General features: G+C 38.1%; 1 protein-coding gene across 3 annotated transcripts; it reads left to right on the top strand.

The window, feature by feature from the left end:
- The first annotated feature begins 2,729 nt into the window (after positions 1-2,729).
- On the top strand, positions 2,730-16,660 carry slc6a3 (solute carrier family 6 member 3). Of its 3 annotated transcripts, none has more exons than XM_067511676.1 (16): positions 2,730-3,051; positions 3,918-3,964; positions 4,290-4,500; positions 5,417-5,548; positions 7,646-7,862; positions 9,042-9,180; positions 9,463-9,597; positions 10,824-10,927; positions 11,552-11,676; positions 12,745-12,857; positions 13,034-13,162; positions 13,305-13,404; positions 14,892-14,992; positions 15,220-15,387; positions 16,070-16,141; positions 16,321-16,660. In XM_067511676.1, exons 2-16 carry the CDS (start codon positions 3,950-3,952, stop codon positions 16,342-16,344), a joined length of 1,785 nt encoding a protein of 594 aa, XP_067367777.1. In that variant the 5' UTR covers positions 2,730-3,051; positions 3,918-3,949; the 3' UTR covers positions 16,345-16,660. The 3 variants fall into 3 exon arrangements, with proteins under 3 accessions (XP_067367777.1, XP_067367775.1, XP_067367776.1); XM_067511674.1 differs by having other exon boundaries at positions 3,845-3,964; XM_067511675.1 differs by having other exon boundaries at positions 3,842-3,964.
- Positions 16,661-18,857: the final 2,197 nt, after the last annotated feature.

Raw genomic sequence — 18,857 nt, 5'->3', positions numbered from 1 at the left:
TAAGTGTTCTACCACAACTGTGTAGGAACATTATTATATTAAATTTAAATAGATTTTTATAATAACGTGTTTTGTTATACTTAATATGCACTTCAGGTATTGGCATTAACAAACAAACATATTGTTGCATAAATGTCTCCCTCTTGAGGTTAAATGGAGAACATACATCTTTATTTTTAAGTTTCCTTAGTGTGGTCCAAGGTATCAGGTATATATTTTTTTTCTATAAATTGGTCATAAAATGTGATCTGATCTTCACCAAAGTCATACATTTCACAACATTTCTAAGCTTATAATCAAACCCAGTCATGCTCTTTCATGAACTATGTTCAGTAGGAATTTTGGACCATTCATCTACATTGAACTGTTCATATTGTATATAGCTCAGCCATATTCTTGGGATGCCTGGTATGAACGGCTTACTTTAGTCTGAGCTCAGACCGGGCACCTCCAAAGCCATTCTATAGTAGATTTACTTTGGTGTTTAGGGTCATTGTCCTCCTGCAACATCCAGCTTCTGCTGAGCTTCAGCTTACAGACAGCCACCCTGATGTTATCCTGTAGAACAGCTTGATAAACTTGATGTCATATTCCCCTTCACAATAACATTTTGGGAATGTTTTCATATGACATTCCAGTAGTGGTGTGAAGTGTCATGGTGATCTTTGGTAACAATATGTCCAACTGTGGAAGTCTGTTGAGTGGGATTGGGTTTCATTATGTATACCATCAGTGTAGTATTTTAGTGTGTTAATATTTATTTACTAGCATATCTGCCATGTTTTATTTGTGTTGCATCACTTTTCAATTAATGTCTGTTGTCTCTTTGTCCATTAGGCTCATTGGCAGAATTTTTTTCCAAAACATTCTAGGATTTTAATTATAAATTGGAGTATCTGTGGACTTTGACCCAGACTCTTTTGAAATATAACTCAGTCATTCCTCTAGTGCCACAAGCCAGTCTTTTTTTTTTTTTTTTTTTTTTTTTTTACAGCTAATGGATATATTGGTACGAAGAGTTTGGGTTACACCTTACCTTTTTGGCATGATATGTGTTAACAACAGCTATCCATTTTCAGCTGAAGATGAATTGAAACCTTTTTTTGTTGAAAAAAAAAAAAAAACCTTCTGGCAAAAACAAACTATTAAACAAACTATTATATACTGGGTTATTCGTGACAACATTTATGACTGAGTCCCACTGTATTGCTCAACAGGTAAAGTGGTTGTCTAGTTGGGGGGCAAAGTTCTAATTGTCTGGATTCAGTGGTTATAGTCATGACTCAGTACACAAAGAATGTGTCCTCATTTCTGTTTTTTTTTTTTTTTCCTTTATTTGCTCAAGGAATAGGCAGCCAGTGCTCAGACAAGCAAAACCGGTGGAAAGAAAGTTTGTGGTTTCACATATCTCAAAGTATCTTTTCTGGCTTTTAAGATCACTCTCTCAGGATGGCAGCTGCCACAGGATTATTATTTCTAACACACATTTTCATATACAATTGGATGCAAGATTCAGCATCATCTTATTTTAAAATGGCCCAAAAAGTAAAATATTTTTTATCAGCATAATATTTAATGCACATTCAGCTAGTACCATTGTTCATTCACTGGAAATGAAAATGTATTTTCATATATTAAGTATGGAAATTACATGTAGGGAGATAAAATAAAATACAAAATAATGAAAATAAATTCTTAGTTTTACTGTTTTTGCCATTGCAAAAAAAAAGGTGAACACACATTTCCCCGGTTTCATGTCTGTCCTTCCGTTGCCTCACCCATGTCTTTCTTGCTTTTCCTTTCCTTTTCACCCCCCACCCCAATCTGGGTCTCAGCTGTTGCATTTATGAAAACAAGACACTTGATTATGTTTGCCTCATACATCCAACAGGCTGACATCAACAAAACAATTTCGGATATGAGGCCTACGGCAGCTGATGGACGGCTACACTTTAAAAAGTGTGTGCATTGTGGCTGTCATTGGGGATTAGTGGCCCATTGATCATTATGATTGGCCTGCAAAAAACAAGTCATTCTAGACACAAAGGTCATAAATTTGCCTGTGATGGGCCAAGCTGATTATGCCATTTTTGCCCAGCCCCGTTTTTGTTGACTTCCTTTTGCTGAGGCCTGGGTGTCAGTTAATTGTGTTTATCTCTATTTGACATCAGAGGTAATATGATTTCTGCCAACTGACAGGTCACTGGGCCTTGAGTCAGAATACGGTAAAAGCTTGTTAAGGACATTTGGCTTGTTTTCCACTTTGTTCATACAAATCTTTGCTGGTAAATGTCAGCAAATGTAGATGTTGGATTTTCAAAATGAATATCATTAATATTTTTTGTTTATTTTATCTTAGGGATGATGTGAGATTTAAAATAAAATATATTATTTTTTAGTGTATATGCACATTATTTCAAATTGAATGTCTACTTTTGAGGTATTAACACACCAACTTAGGCCAGGGATACATTTACATTATACTGTAAAAGCATTTTCAGCATGATGATGATTGAAGAATGAATACAAATATTAACAGTAACAATTATAAAACAATTATTTAAACCCTTATTTGAAATTGCCCCTTAAAATGTTAAATCAGGTGAGAAAATATGCAATGATGGCCGGGAGAAAAGGAGGAACAGATGAAACTCGGGTGAGGAGGGAGGAAGGGGAGTGACAGTGATGGGGGGTGGAGGGGTGTTGTTGATTGTTTCTCATATTTCAAGAGTGGTCCTGCAGACAGATCCCCATACCAGACCACAGGGTGCTCTGCTGTCTGTGCCTGTCACTGGAACCAAGGAGAGTCACAGATCACTAGTTCTCCTCTCCTCTTTTTTTCTGTTTTTAATCCTCATCTCCTGTATAACTGCGACCAGTTCTTACTGCGTTTTTGTTGTTGTTGTTTTTTTCTCATATTTTTTTCTAACTTATCAAACAACAGTCTGCGTAAACATGGTCAGCATCAATTTGCAGCGCATTGAAGAGCATCAGTACGACTGGAATTAAAGTGTTTGAACTAACAACTAGAGGAGTTTTCAGTTTTAAAAGGTAAGTGTTACGTTTTATAAAAAGGATCTTTAATTGCATATTTGCAGAATATTTTAATGTATAGTAAACAATGTTTGACAGTATCTTAACAGGAAATTTTAAAAATAATGATAATGATTATATTTGTCACAGTACGGTGGAATAAGATTTTAATGATTATTTGATAAAAAAAAAAATTCATGTGATGCTTTTGGTTTAGGTTTCAACAACACATTTTTAGATTATGTCATATGTTTATCTTTAAAATAAACTGCAGCTTTTGTGTCTGTTGTTTAAAATGTATGAATCACATACTTTTATTTAAAGAATAAACCAGACTGATACATTTTCATGAAGGTAATTTTAGTGAAAAATCGGAACTTAATATGGAGAACAACATGTGGTTGGGAAAATCTGTAAGCAAAATGGCGATCAACAAGTGTGAAATGAAATGAGCACACTGTGATGGCCTTGATGAGACACTTGCCCACCCCTCTCAGCCCAGATCCCATCACACTCTCCTTGTGCTCTTTCTGGATCCAGAGATAACAATTCCAAAGCTGGGAATTAAGTTAAACATTTTAGAAACCAACACTTATTAACACGTTATTTACTTGCCATCATGTTGCTAAACATATTAAAAAATGCATGGCAAATAAATCAATTTTTAATACAGCTTCAGTGTTTCAATGTATTTTTTATGGTTTCATTGTTGGGTCTTTGTTGAAGCTTTTATATTTGCAGCAATAACCCAGTTTCCCATAAAGTTTCTTCCTATGTTTTCTCTCATTGTGCACTCACGACACGTCAGCAGCACGCATACTCTTCCAGACTTACCATCTTTTCACTCTGTGTACCACTCTATGCTGTTGGCCTGATGTCCTCAGTTGTAGCTTCAGAAAAACCCACCTCCAACACCATGGGCCCCAAGGAGGTAAGTGTACTTACATGTGATTCAGTCTAATTTAGGAAGAATTAAGCATAATTATACAGAAGTATGTTGTAATAGACATATACAGCACATTTTAACCTTCACAATTAATCAGTAGACATCCAATATAATCCCCAGCTGATGAAGGTGAGAGAATCATGAAATTAGGGTGAGACTTGTCACTATTAATGTGAACTGTGTATGGTCGATGCCAACATTTGACAGAATATCTATTGTAAACAATAAAACAAAAGTTAAAATGACTAAATTTTAAAAACCCTGATGATTCTGTGACATTTGATTTGTTATTAACTTCATAATCCTTAAGGTGGAGCTGATCCTTGTGAAGGAGCAAAATGGGGTTCAGTTTACCTCATCCACCCTAGTGGCTCCAACTCTGACTCAGACCAACCCCAGCGGGGAGGAGGAGAGGGAGACCTGGGGGAAGAAAATTGACTTCCTCCTGTCTGTGATAGGATTTGCTGTGGACCTTGCCAATGTGTGGAGATTCCCCTACCTCTGCTACAAAAATGGAGGAGGTGAGATAGAAAGAGTTGGAGGGATAAGAATTATTTTTGTCTTTAAAGTAGAAAAGCTTTCTTTGTCTGCTACAGTGAAAGAGGATGGATAGAAACAAACGAAGGCAGCAAGGTGTGTTACAATGTAAGATGATGTTCATTATTAGTAAAATGTGGTTGAACAGAAGGTAGAAATATAAAGAACAAATGTAAATTAGGAAAATAGAAAAATTAAATAACTCATGGTTCACCTTCTGTACATCGCATGTGCGCACGCATTATTTACACACCCATGATGGTGTGTGTGTTCTTATGTATGCTGTCCTATGCTTGTGCTTTTCTTTTTTCCCCCAACCTTTTGCAGAGATCAAAATAGAAGACAAACCACCACAGCTGCTCGGAATAGATTAGCTCTAACAATCACTGCACTAATTACAGCTGTTTAACATAGAGCTCTCATTATGTTTAAGAGCTGTAAATGATACTGTAGCCATGGTCAAGGCTGACACGCTGCTCTGGGAACCCTATAACTGTATGTCCCCAAATCCAGCATGTTGTCATATTTAGGGAAATGTTACTGGGTTTTATTTGAGGCAATTAGCCTTAGATAAATATTTTAAAATCAGCAATACATGTTCCATTTTTTTTTTTAGACTTTTAACTATGTTTTAGGAGAAGTGATAATAATGCTTTTCCCTTTTACAAGACTGCTGTCCCAGCACATCTGTGGCAGATTATAGTGTCTTTCCCAACCCAGAAACAGGCTAATCTAAAAGAAGGAACTGGCCAGTTTCAGAAAATGAAAACAGTAATTGTTGCTGACTCACCGAAAGAAATTATGACTTGCATTTGACTGAAAACTTGAATTTGGCTATTTGTGATACATTTTTTTTTAAATTCCTTGTGATAGTAAAAATCTTACCGTGCGTGTGTGCAGGTGCATTCTTGGTGCCATACCTGTTCTTCATGGTCATAGCAGGAATGCCTCTGTTCTACATGGAGCTGGCTGTGGGACAGTACAACAGAGAGGGAGCAGCAGGGGTCTGGAAGATTTGTCCCATATTTAAAGGTGAGAGGTAACAGGTCCTCACATATTTTGATATGTAAGGACAGACGCTTACACACACAAATACACGAGTGAGCAGTGAAGGGTGCACGAGTGCAAATGCACTTTCGAACACCTGCATGTTCTCACAGCAGCGCTCACACATGTGTATTAAGTCTGTCTCTCATGCCAATCGGCCTACTTGCCTGTCTGTCTGGCAATATGCTTCCTTTAATATCTACATGTCTTTCTATCTGCTTTCCTGCCCACATGCCTGCCTGTCCACATGCCAGTCTCTTTTGTCTGCTTGTCTCTGTGTTGAGCAGCGACAGGCATTATTTATCCTCCTCAGAACATCAGGTTCTGTTGGCACTCAGATGGAAAGCAAATGAAAATTGGGCTTTTAGACTCTTGTCCTGATTGTCTAAATCCTTCTGTCAAATTGTAGCGGGGAACACCGGCTGACACATTGTCTGCGTACTTTTTAACACATCAATAAACAAAGCATCGTTTAGAAGGATGCCATCCAAACATGCTAATGGAGAAACAAGCATTAAGACCAAGTCACATGTCTGAGCCACTGGACTTGTCATTGAAAATAGGACTTTGCTTCATTCAACAGTTTCTGCTTTTTGCACAGTTTGCAAGCTGCGTTTCTCTTCTTGTTTGTTTTTTGTCATCTTAAGTTTTAAGTAATGGTCTTTGAATTTGTAAACCATTAATATAAGTCCCTTCTTACGCCTCAAAAAAGAAAACAACAACACCAAAAAAAAAGCCCAAAACAAAGCATCTGTTGCTCTACAGTATAAAGCCGTGCCGAAGCCTTTTGTCATTCACGTCCTTGTTGGTCTGAAGGTGGTCCACAGCATGTACATGTGTTTGTGTGTGTGTGTTTGTGAAGTGTGTGAACACTTGCCGTCTGTCAGGGACCACACTGAGCATGTTGACATTATAATCACACGCTTCACTCTCTCTCTGTCTCTCAGTGGGGGGATAACAGTAATTATTCAAATACACACACACACACACATATGCCCATATTGACAGTAATTATTCCGATCAAGAAGCTGGTTTCCTCTCAGGATCAATTCATTTGAAGAGGAGACGGTCAGACTGAGAGATAGCACGGTCGCATGTGGCGCTAATAACAGGCACCGTTCTTCGGACAAATATCACATCCACATTACAAAGGAATCAATAAAGCACAGTTGTGATCATGTCTCTTAGCAAAGGTTAACAAGTAATTCCAGCCTTAGAAGAGCGGATGTCATTTCCGATTTATAGAAAGGGTAGATGTGTTGATAATTAAGGCATGAAGAGGGAATCTTTAGAAGCTGTGGTGCCTTCTGTGAGACTGCGGGCAAGAACCACAGGTTACTGTACTCGTACTGAGCCAGATATTGTGCCTTGTGGTGCAGGTGGCTGTGCAGGAATCTGACAGAAGGTAGTCACTCTTTAATAGAGCAGTGCCAAGATCTGAACTGTAAGTGCAATGTATTACTTTTTCTGCCTATTTAGTTGAGTATATGCATCGTCACCCCCAGGTTTTTGAGTGCATTCTTAGAATGAAGTTGAGTTTGTTTATATATAGAGATGACGGCAAACTCACTGTTTGTTTTTTTTTATATATATAGATGGATATAGAAAATTATGACAGTATAGTTCAAGTCAACATTGTTTTTTATCTTAAGATGCTGACAAGAATGCCTGAATTCAACTGTTGTTTCAGCATTTGCCACAGTCTCCTGTTTGAGGTGGGGGATTCATTGTGTTTGTTGCCTCATGTTTCGAGCAAAACATGCAAATTATGGATCTTAAGATTCACATCTGATTTGTTGCTGAGCCCTTTTCCAAATGACAGAGAAAGTTGTTTTTATTTATTTATTGATTTATTTTTAGAGCTGCCTAAACCCTATCAGGATGTGAACACTTCCTCTGTTTTGTAGCCTCAAATGAAATTTCTACATTACTCCGTAATGGCATGTATGCAAACACATGGTCATGCAGCTAAAATATATAGTCAATGTCATGATATGAGAATTTTTTTGATTGGAATTATTGATATTGTATCTTTGTCTATATTGTCTGTCAATGTCTAATTATTTTTTGGTCCCCAAACAGGTGTTGGCTTTACAGTGATCCTCATTTCTTTATATGTTGGTTTCTACTATAACGTCATCATCTCGTGGGCATTGTTCTACCTCTTCTCCTCGTTCACCGGTGAGCTGCCCTGGGTCCACTGCAACAACACCTGGAACAGTCCTAACTGCTCCGACTGGGCTGACAACAACTCAGTCAGCGACATTTACAAGGCCACACCTGCTCAGGAATACTTTGAGTAAGTTGACCTGAATTTGTCCAACTAGCAAAGAATTTGTGTGTTTTGCTAAGGCTTTACTCTATATCACTTGCACATTTCCACTTCTGTAAGTGCATAATAAGCAGTTTGGTGCAATGCAGTAATGTCATGTAGTCATGCAGAGTTGGCTCGGCACATTCAGCCTACATACTTACTGATTTTAGTTAAAACACTGTTGGTAGATTTAGCCATGTCTTGGAATAACAGGCAATATAAGAGGTAAAGAGAGTTTTAAAAATAAAAACCAAAAAGAATATCATATATTTTCATATATTTCAAATCAGAATAAATCAGACATATATAATATATTTTCTGCAGATTGTGTTTTCATTTAGCTGCTGCACCCGCCTTCCCTGTCCAGCTGTCCAGGTGTTTCCTCTTCCAACATATGAGGGCTTGTTCTGTTGTGACAGCTTGAGTATTTTACCCATGCTAGTTGAAATGGCAGTGTGCTATTTCCACAGAACCACCTGCAGACAATTTGACCACATCAGTTGAACATAGGCTTAACTTGTTCCCACTCATCTATTAGGCTGTCTCTGAAATGATCCAAATCAAGTAGTCACTGTTCAATGGCTTTTTAATGTTTCAGGTGATATATTTGACTTACTAAAGAAACACTGGCAATGCAGTTTCCTAGGCTCAGTGGGATGCCATGATCTATATGACCTTTCATGTACATGTGTAGATGCATGGTTAAAGTTAGGGAAATGTACCTTTAGCTCCTTAAACTTAGTATAGATAGATGCTGCCACAACCACCACAACCATCTCCTGGTGTCTCTGCTGGCATTAATAAATGCGTAACTACTATGGTTTTTTTAAGAAATGTATTTGCTGTTGTACTTTAAATGGACCAAATCAAAACAGGAACCTCTGCGACAATTTCACCTACTTTCAAGGTGCACTGGTTGAACAGTCCAGGCTGATCCTTGTCCATCTACAATAGTAATTTTTATATTGAAGTTTGTTTGTGTCTAATTAGTTTGAGTCTGACCTGTAGCTGCATCTCTGGCACTTGTGTTACGTTGTTTGTTTTGCAGGTCTGCTAAAGGCATTTGTTCAAAAGACAGGTGATGGCAGACTTCTGGGCTAGGAAAACTTGTTTTTTCACTGCGAAAATGTGCTAAATATAAAACATTTATGCTCTTTCATTTAGACGAGCAGTGCTCCACATCCAGGATAGCAATGGTATTGATGACCTGGGTCGTCCACGCTGGCAGTTGACTTCCTGTCTAGCTGTGGTGATTGTTTTGCTCTACTTCAGTCTCTGGAAAGGAGTCAAGACCTCTGGCAAGGTAGGAAATGAAACAGTGGCCGTGTTATGTGAAACACATGTGGGAAGTACTACATTTTTCCTATCAAAGAACCTTCAAGAGAAGAAAGTGGAATAACTTATAGATGTGTGGAAATATTGCGTCTTTATACTGAATTTAAATCTATTAAACATTCTATGTCCACCCATACAACTGTGAATTTTCACTCTAAATTTTATGTATCCATATGTGTGAGTGTCGCTCTGTTTGTGTTTAGGCCTCCTCTGCCTGTGCGTGTGTGTGTAATATGTGTGACCCTTTCAGGTTGTGTGGATCACAGCAACTATGCCCTATGTGGTCTTGACTGTGCTGCTGCTCCGTGGAGTCACTCTGCCTGGAGCCATCGATGGCATTAAGGCATACCTCTCCGTGGACTTCCTGAGACTGTGTGATGCTAAGGTGAGTCTTGATGTGAGAGTGATGGGGATGCAGGAGAAGAAGAAGAAGAAGGGAAGACGCATGAGGTGGCAACAGTGGATGGAAGGCAGAATTAAGCAATTCTTTGGTTTTTATTTAAGTTTAGTTTTAGTGCCTTAATATCTAAATAAATCTAAAAATCTGAAACTGTTCTTTCTGTAAAGGCCTGTCTTTTTTTTTGTAATGTGTTAGGTTGACTACAGAGTGTCATGGTAATATGCAAAGCTAAACATGACAATGGAATAACATAACATTACAGTGTATACAAGCATGGGTCCATGTTAGCACTGATGAATCAGTAGTCACAGTGGTAGATGGAACATTTACAGTACGTTTTGTATAAATCATTATCACCTCTTGACAGCTTCCTGCAATATAAACCCATAGGTGTTAAGATATCAGTTAATGTCTCCATTTTCTCTTGAAAACAGTGTTTAGGATTTAGCCACTGAAGGTGGTTGTAAATCCAGAGTCAGTGCTTTGTGAGCAACCAGAGATTGTTGCTTAGGAGGAACAAGGGTAACATCCATCCATCCATTATTTTAACTACTTATGCTGTTCAGGGTTTTGGGGGGTGGGGTGGGGAGGCTGGAGCCCTGGGTGAAATGCAGGGTACACCCTTGACAGGTCCCCAGTCTATCTCAGTGCCAACACGGAGAGACAAACGCAGACGGACAAGAATTCACTCTCACATTCACAGAACAGTTGGGTTAATCCGTAAAATTAAAACAATCATAACTGCACTCTTGTCTTGTCACGCTATATTCTTAAGGCCAATTTGGAGAAAACATGAAACACAACTTTGGTTTGTAGTGATAGGTACAGCCAGAGAGGGACTTCTTGTTTGATAGTTGTTGCTTTAACCCATTTCTAATATTTTCTTTATCTGTAAACTATCACATAACATTTTTTTAACCAGGCAATAAGGAGCTCAGTTCATAAGCCTGCAGGACCAAAAGACTCAGTTATGCAGAATGAGAGGGTAACCGCGATGGAGAGAGGGAGAGATGCATGGGAGCGATTGGAGAATTAGATTAGAAAGATGCATAGAGCAGTAATTTGCAAAATTACCCCCCGTATTCACAAGCGTCTTTCATCTACTGCAGTTGAATGAGTTTCCTGCAATTATCCCTAATAATGGCTTTTTTCCTCTCCTGTGCCTTTTGTTTGCCGCTTCACACGAGTGTGCTTGTTCTGTCGCTCCCCAGGTCTGGATTGAGGCAGCGACACAGATCTGTTTCTCACTGGGAGTGGGGTTTGGTGTGCTAATTGCCTTTTCCAGTTACAACAAATTCAGCAACAACTGTTACAGGTAAAGCCACACAGGTAAAGGAGACTGCACACACATAAATACACATGCAACACAAGCAGGTGAATTACAATAACCTTTGAAGCTCCTTGAAACCCACAATGTCTTTGACACCATGTTGTGGAACAGACAGCCTTAACACCAATCAAGACTGTCACACCCTTTGAAAATCATCAACATCCAGCACAAGGCTTTTATCTCATGTTGGTGCCTTTTTTAATGTTTCTGGTAACTGACACACGAAGCCATTTACCTTGAGGATTCCTCCTTTAACTTACTTTCAGTCAGCTCACTTTTTTCTGTAATACATTTAGATATTTTTTGTCTTTATTCAAGGCTAGACAGCCGATTTGTTTGCTATTTTTTTGTTTTGCTTTTACACCCGAAGGAAGTTAGAAGCAGGTAGGGTGAACAGTCTGTCACATAGCAGACAAAGTGACTAAGAGAACAATCCAAAACATCAATCCTACTCTTATCTATGACCTAGACTCATTTACCAAGCCAGGCCTTCACCCACTCATGACACATCACTGACTACTTTGTCTGTCTTGTTGATATGAACTGTGTGATTTTTTTTTTTTATGTGCTTATTCTGAACTGTTTTTTTTTTTTTCTATCTTGATTCAGAGACGCCATTATCACCAGCTCCATCAACTCTTTAACAAGTTTTTTCTCTGGCTTTGTGGTCTTCTCCTTCCTTGGGTACATGTCCTACAAGCACAATGTAGCCTTGGACAAAGTTGCCAGAGATGGTATGGTACTGGTGTTTGTGCTGATATGAATGTACAGTGTGGTTAGAAATTTAGATCTATATGTGCTGCTCACATATGCTGTAAGTGCAACCCAATTTCCAAAAAGGTTGTGACTCAGGCCAATGATTTGCAAGTTTAAATAATTAAATACTCGGATATGATAGTACAGCCCAGAGGAAGTGATTTCTGTGCTTCTTCACCACTTCCCCTCACTCCATCTTAAACAAGCTTAAGTCCATAGAAGGTGGTTCCATTTTTGTTTTTTTTAAAGTTGTGGGTGCAGCATCAAACTGTGTTCGCTGACTCTGGTTTTCATAGGTGTTCCTGAGCTCATACAGGTATTTACATCACAGAATCATATTTCATATTTCCGCCTTTCAGAATTGTTTTTCGGCCATGTGCCTTGAGTACAGACATACCTCAAGTTCATTATAATGAATATTAATATCAGGGAACGATATGTGAAACTGTACATGAGGAAATCCCCAAATTCACTTTATTCTAAACTTGTTGAACCATTTGTCCATGCAGCCTTTTATAGAGTGGTGAGCCTCACCACTATGCTTGCTTAAAAAAGACTCTGGGATTCTCTTTTTATACCCGATAATGATACCGACCTAATTAGCTGTGAGATATCTTACCATTTCTTTTCCTTCTTTTTTTTAGCATTACTGAGTTTTTTTTAGACCTGCTACTAGTATCACATTTAAAATGTGCACATTCATTATCTGTAATCACTTATCTTGTTCAGGGTCACAGAGGGCTGGGACCCTATCCCAGCTGTCACTAGGCAAGAGGTGGGGTACACCCTGGACAGGTCTCCAGTCTATCTCTGGGCTCACACGGAGAGACACACACAGACAAACATTCCCACCTACAACATGGTGCACTTCTTCTTTCCAGTGTATCTTTATTACCTTTACTTTTTTGTCCTGATTTCTGTTGGAATCTATTTTGGAGGCTCTTCAACTTCAGTGTCAAATGCTTCAAATGTGTGTGTGTGTGTGTGTGTGTGTGTGTGTGTGTGTGTGTATTGTGATGTTTTCAACTTTCCTTTTTGTTCTTTAGGTGCTGGTCTGGTGTTTGTCATTTACCCAGAAGCGATCGCAACCTTACCAGGATCATCAGTTTGGGCAGTCATCTTCTTTATCATGCTGTTGACACTGGGCATTGACAGTGCTGTGAGCATGCACCCACCCACCCACATAAACACACATACCTTTGCGACATAAAACTTCAATGTCACACAAAAGTGTTTTTGTTTTGGAGCTTCAGTTGCAATTGTGCAAGTCTTTGTAATATGTTGTATTCAGTGACTTACCACCTTGTTGACTTTGAGTTTTCTGTCCTGCTTTAGATGGGTGGGATGGAGTCTGTGATCACAGGACTGATAGATGAATTCAAATGTCTACATAGGCATCGAGAGTTGTTTACCCTCTTCATTGTTGTTGCCACTTTCCTCATATCGCTCTTCTGTGTTACAAATGTAAGTGTGAATGCTGGTATTCACATTCATTGTGTCATTTCTACAAACTCAAGTTGTAACACTAATCTATTAATCAAACGACAGTGAGATAGATCAGTTACTGTAAGCTGTGTTTTTTGTTTGTTTCTCTCTGTCACTCCAGGGTGGAATGTATGTGTTTACTCTGCTAGACCACTTTGCAGCAGGGACATCGATTCTCTTTGGAGTGCTTATTGAAGCCATTGGCATTGCGTGGTTCTATGGTAAGAAAGATGGACTCGAGAAAAGAGGAAGGAAAATAGATATTTCATGTTTTCATGGCAAGCAAAGCTGATGCTTTATTATGGGTTTGATGAGAAATCTCCTTTTAAAGATGCTCTGTGCCTTGATACAACATACTTTTATTAGATGTAGGGATACTACAGTTAGACGGCGTATTTCCAATAATGGCTTTGGCCTCTTCAGTCTCTGTTCAGGTCTCTGGGCCTGTATTGTTTTGGTACATTGATACACTGTATGTCTGGTGCTCACAACATGTCACTGGGTTTAAATGGACTGAGATTTGGCCACGACCAGTGTTACCTCTGTGTTCACTTTGCAATGATGAGGCACCGCATAAAGAAAATTACAGTTGGGAAAAATGAACTCATGGACAAATACAAGTCAGCTTAACATCTGAATTGTAGATTGTTGTGTGTTGCTAGTGGGGGCGACCTTAAAGTCAATTTCAATCCAGACTTACAGTTTCTTAGGACACTATTTTGCATGTATTTTCCATCACTTCCACAGTGCTAAATGTTTTAGGTTACATTTGTTTAACACACCATTCTCTTTCTCTTTTGTTTATTTTGGCAGTGAATATGATATTGTTTTCAAGTGGATTACACATCATGGAAGAAATCTTTTAGGTGTATTGTAACAAACAACATCTTAATCAGCATAATGAGCAGCCCCTGACAACACAATACAATTGTCACAATGGCTGTAGAATTCTCTGTGATTGTTTCTGTTAACTTAAGTCTAAAAACCAACTACTGTATTGGCAGATATTTGGGGGGAAAGCTGCTAGTTCATAGTATTAAAATTTGACCCTGTCTTAAAAACACCAGCAGGCACAAAATATAATAACGATCTAAAGGTCAGAGAAAACAGTGGATATGAACTTCCGTATTGAGTTCCTTGTCTCAATGTCTACTGAACCTGACTGTGGGGAGATTCATAAAGGGCTAAATAGTAACCAGGCCCCAGGCAGTGGGGCCAGCATATTGCCCCACTTTGGTGGGTCTCGACCTATCAAGCCAGATAAATCAAGCCTAAGGCTTCACTGGGCTTTTCCCCATTCCTCTTAAGTGCTGACAAAAACCCTTGACCCCTGGCCACTATGGTCTTTTGTTCTGCTGTCCAATATCTAAGTGCATTTAGCTGTGCTGAGAACCTGCTCGTCATTCTAGATATATTCCTCTGTAGTGAGGGATGCCCCTTAGGCAGGAAGGCATAAGAAAAAAAACAAAAAACACTGATGATGACAGAAGGAAAATTGTGAAATGGCAAAGTGGTGCAGTAGCTTATTGCAGCAGAGTCACTTTAGGTTCGGTTAAAATATGAACTTTATTTGTATTTGGTGTAAACTAACTCTACTGAAAATCATTTTCAGTAGAGAGGGTTTCAGAGAGAGAGTAGAAGAGGACTGGTTGCGCATGTGATGTATTTTCTAAACATTTATGCATTGAACCTCATCCTTATGTTTTAGGAGTGGATCGTTTTAGTGATGACATTGAGGAGATGATTGGTCACCGGCCAGGCAAGTACTGGAGATTGTGCTGGAAGTTTGTCAGCCCCTGCTTCCTTCTGGTGAGTCACTTTTTGAAACCACATTGAACAGCCTAGTACACATACACAGCTCACAACACTTAACACGCAGAATTCTAACACAGTTTCTTAACTACACTACACTCTGACCCAAAGTTCCCATGAGAAATAAAGGGAAACTTTGCTCCTCCACACTAACAAATATCAAGAAATACTGTTCTTTGAATCTTAAGGTAAGAAGTGGTTTTTCATGATCTTTTCTCCTTTAGTTTATGGTGGTTGTGAGCTTTGCCACATTCAACCCTCCAAACTACGGCTCCTACACGTTTCCTCCATGGGCTAACATGTTGGGGTGGTGTCTGGCCATGTCCTCAATGACCATGGTGCCTCTCTATGCCATCTACAAACTCTGCACACTGCCTGGAAAGTTTTGTGATGTAAGTCTGAGCTCCAGTGGTGCTTAAAACATTGTAAACACTCTGAAATTCTGCCTAATTATAACCTAAAATTATGATCAGATTTTCATACAAACTGCATAACAGGAATGCAATTAGGGTTTATAGGGTTTATTTATAGGGGTAAAGTCATGACTTTTATCCTGCTATTCTAAAAACATTAGATTTAAACTGGTTTAGCCTTTCTTTAAGTTAACAACTTCAGTGTGTAGGGTGATTGTCTTGCCACATGAGCCATTTTCTGTCGACATTGGGTTCATGGATGGATTCCTTGCCATTGCAGAGACAGCAAAGCATCTCCAATTTAAAATGCTGCCCTCATCATGTTTCACAAGTTCTTATGCAGGTTTAGCAAAAGTTACACTTTGGTCTCATCCATTCATTGAAAATGCTTCCAATAGCCTTTTGACTTATCCAAAAACTGTATATGCTGCAGCAAAGTCAGTGTGGACAGTATGAACACCGATCTAGGTTAACTAATGCAAGAGAGGCCTTCCGTTTTTTTAGACAGAGACCTTTAATTGTTTGTGGTGTGACCTGTTGAATGGTCTCTATTTGATAGTCAGTGGTGGGGTCCAAACTCTAGAAATTGTTTTGTAACCCTCTTAAAAAGTAGGTACAGTTTACTGTTTCTTATTATTGCTCTCTCTTTTTGGTGTTACAGAGACTGGCTTATGCAATCACCCCAGAGACAGAACATCATTTGGTTGACACTGGGGAAGTTCGGCAGTTCACCGTAAGTGTTAAATTGATACATGCATGCAATCATCACATCTTTGCAGATTTAATGCAAATATGCATATTTTTATGCCTTTGCTAACTATCCAATTTCAATTCATAATACCTGTATAATGTCTTGTTCCGTACTGTCATGTTGTGTTTTATTTCATACGCACATTTCAATTTTTCCCACAGCTGCATCACTGGCTGGTGGTCTGAGAGCTACAGAGGGAGAGCGAGAGAGAGAGAAAGGGAATGTAAGAGACAATGAGAGCATGGACATTGGTTAAACGAATGCATGCACAGCAAAGGTCTGACAAGCCAGGAAGAAGAGACAAATAGCCAATTAAATTGATCACAGTGATGGTGGCGGTGGGTTTAAAAGTGCCAAAAAAATAAAAACCAAACAAAAACCAAACAAAAAACTCCTAGAAAATGTAGTGTTCTTTTATTTCGACAGTGCATGTGTGAAGCTGTGCATTGATCCTCTCCACCACTGGTGAACGGTAGAGTAAATCCATAAATAAAACAATCATCTTGAAGGCTTACATGTAGTATTACTATTACCCTGTTCTTCTGAGAAATGTTATAATACCAATTAGCAAATAAACTAAAGCAACAGGCAAATAGGTGCAAAATAGTTTATACTTTAAATTGTGTCAAGTGCATGTCATGTCACGTGACCCAAAATAGTAACGCTCCATGGTATTTCTTTAAATTAACTTTACTTACTTTAAACTATATAAAATGTTGATATATACCTATATAATAGGTGCTACGCATAACAATGGTAAAATGTTTATTTGTAAAATGCATGGTCTATTTTGGAAGTAAACTTTACAGGGTCTTATTTTGCATATTTTTTGAAATTAGTTAGTAAATTCTGGTCAACCCACTTTTTAAATAATACAGTGGAAAAACATTATTTAAACTTTCTCACTAAACTGGATCCATTTTTTTCATAAGCTCCTCAATTACAAAGTCAATTAAATTGATTGTCTAAAAGTGAAAGTCACTTCCTCCTGCAGAAATGCTATTATGTCAGATTGGCCTACAAATTTATGACATATAGCATTTATTATACAGTTTTTAAAACTTTCCAGTTAAACAAAAAACTATATTTCTTCCTCACATGAAGATATTTGACAAGCTTTGTTTTCTTTGATCTGTAGACCACATAGTTGTTAACCTTCTTATACCGGCCAATCTTCTTCCCCATAATAACAAATTAGTGACTAGAAAAAAAAAAATTTTTAATTTTAAATAAACTGTTTTGGGGTTTTTATTGCACAACATTTTAGGTGGTGATTCAGAAGCTATGACTGCCATGTTTCCCTCAGAATGCATAAAGCTCACGTTTTACTGTTTACAGAATCTTTAGTATTTTAAGACTGTTGAAAAAGCTGCTTTTTTGAACTGCAAATGATGTGTGTAATTTAATATATGAAGTAATACATGTTATATTTCTGTGCAAGTAAATCTAATGTAGAGGGGCTTGTATCGTATTCCAATGTATAATATTGAATAATAATAAGAAGAAGAATAAGAAACAAGATCCTACAGTATATATACATATATATATATATATGGATTATTGCTTTACTGTGAATTTGATAAATATTAGCCTTAAGGATCTTTACAAAAATTACAAGAAAAATAAACCTCCTTCTCTAAACTGTTGTGGTTTAAACAGAAACCATAAAACCTGTTCAAATGGGGCAGCAGTGACTTGTTTTCACTTTGTGGTACATGTAATACACCGAAGGGTCAGTTATGTCCCAAAATGTACTGTATACCTGTGCTGCTGTACTGTGGCTTGTCGCGTTCTGACGTTGTTTTGTACTGTGGAATAAACTATAGTTGATTCAATTATTACTTTTAAACTGACCTATTTTTCTTCCCTACTGCACAAGATGACATGCCAGGAGCTTTTACTTTAAGACTGTGACATATGTTTAAAAGATCTCACCTGAGCAGCCAAGAGTAACAAAGATGCGTTTAAGAAATCGTTAAATACTGAATCTGCATTAGGTGTCCAAAATAAAGAGTTGATTTGTACCTGTATCGTACGGCTCACAGGTGTAGAAAATGGAAGCTGTGTCAACCAATATGATAAATTATATACATGTCTCCTGTTTGCTGTGTCCTTACTTTTATTTTCAGATGTTTTCTGATAACTTTAAATTCCTCTTCTTTATATAAAATTCAGAGAATATAAATGCAGTTCATTTATATATAGATATATCCAATCTAATAGTATGACATTTGTGAAAAAGGATCATTGTTGCTGAATCATAGTACACAATATCACCTGGTTGGAAGATACTCGCTGACTTTTTTGCATCATTATTAAACCCTTGTACACTTTCTCTTTTGCACACTTTTGCAGTGGATCTGCACTACATTACTTTTAAAGTTCTGAATTCCTCATTTATGCCTGCATTGAACAAAATCAAAACATTTTGTTCAATATTTCAAAATGACACATTATTTGTCTAGCCTCCAAACAGATCAATATTCATGTCTTCTGTCTAAACACAGTGCCTATAATTGTTTGTAGCCTCCTTCCGGTTGGTCGGCATGACCTTGAATCAACAATGTTCATTACAGTAACCAAGAGAGTCAAAACAGAATGTCTCTGGGAGAACCTTCACAGACAGGGGACCTGCTGAATACAGAAGCTGTGGATCATTACTGTCTGACAGCTTGGGTATATATTGACATCTGCTCTA

This window comes from Channa argus, chromosome 7 (assembly GCF_033026475.1).
Source record: "Channa argus isolate prfri chromosome 7, Channa argus male v1.0, whole genome shotgun sequence".
NCBI classification, from domain to species: Eukaryota; Metazoa; Chordata; class Actinopteri; order Anabantiformes; family Channidae; genus Channa; species Channa argus.
Note: the sequence above shows the minus strand (reverse complement) of the source record. Positions and strands in the feature narration are given on the sequence as shown.

What these genes read in the sequence shown, in the direction of transcription:
- slc6a3 (XM_067511674.1), top strand. Translation starts at nt 3,908, where the DNA reads ATGTCCTCAGTTGTAGCTTCAGAAAAACCCACCTCCAACACCATGGGC. An exon ending in TTCAGCAACAACTGTTACAG is followed by an intron (nt 10,928 to 11,551) that starts GTAAAGCCACAC and finishes ATCTTGATTCAG; the next exon opens with AGACGCCATTATCACCAGCT. An exon ending in CACTGGGCATTGACAGTGCT is followed by an intron (nt 12,858 to 13,033) that starts GTGAGCATGCAC and finishes GTCCTGCTTTAG; the next exon opens with ATGGGTGGGATGGAGTCTGT.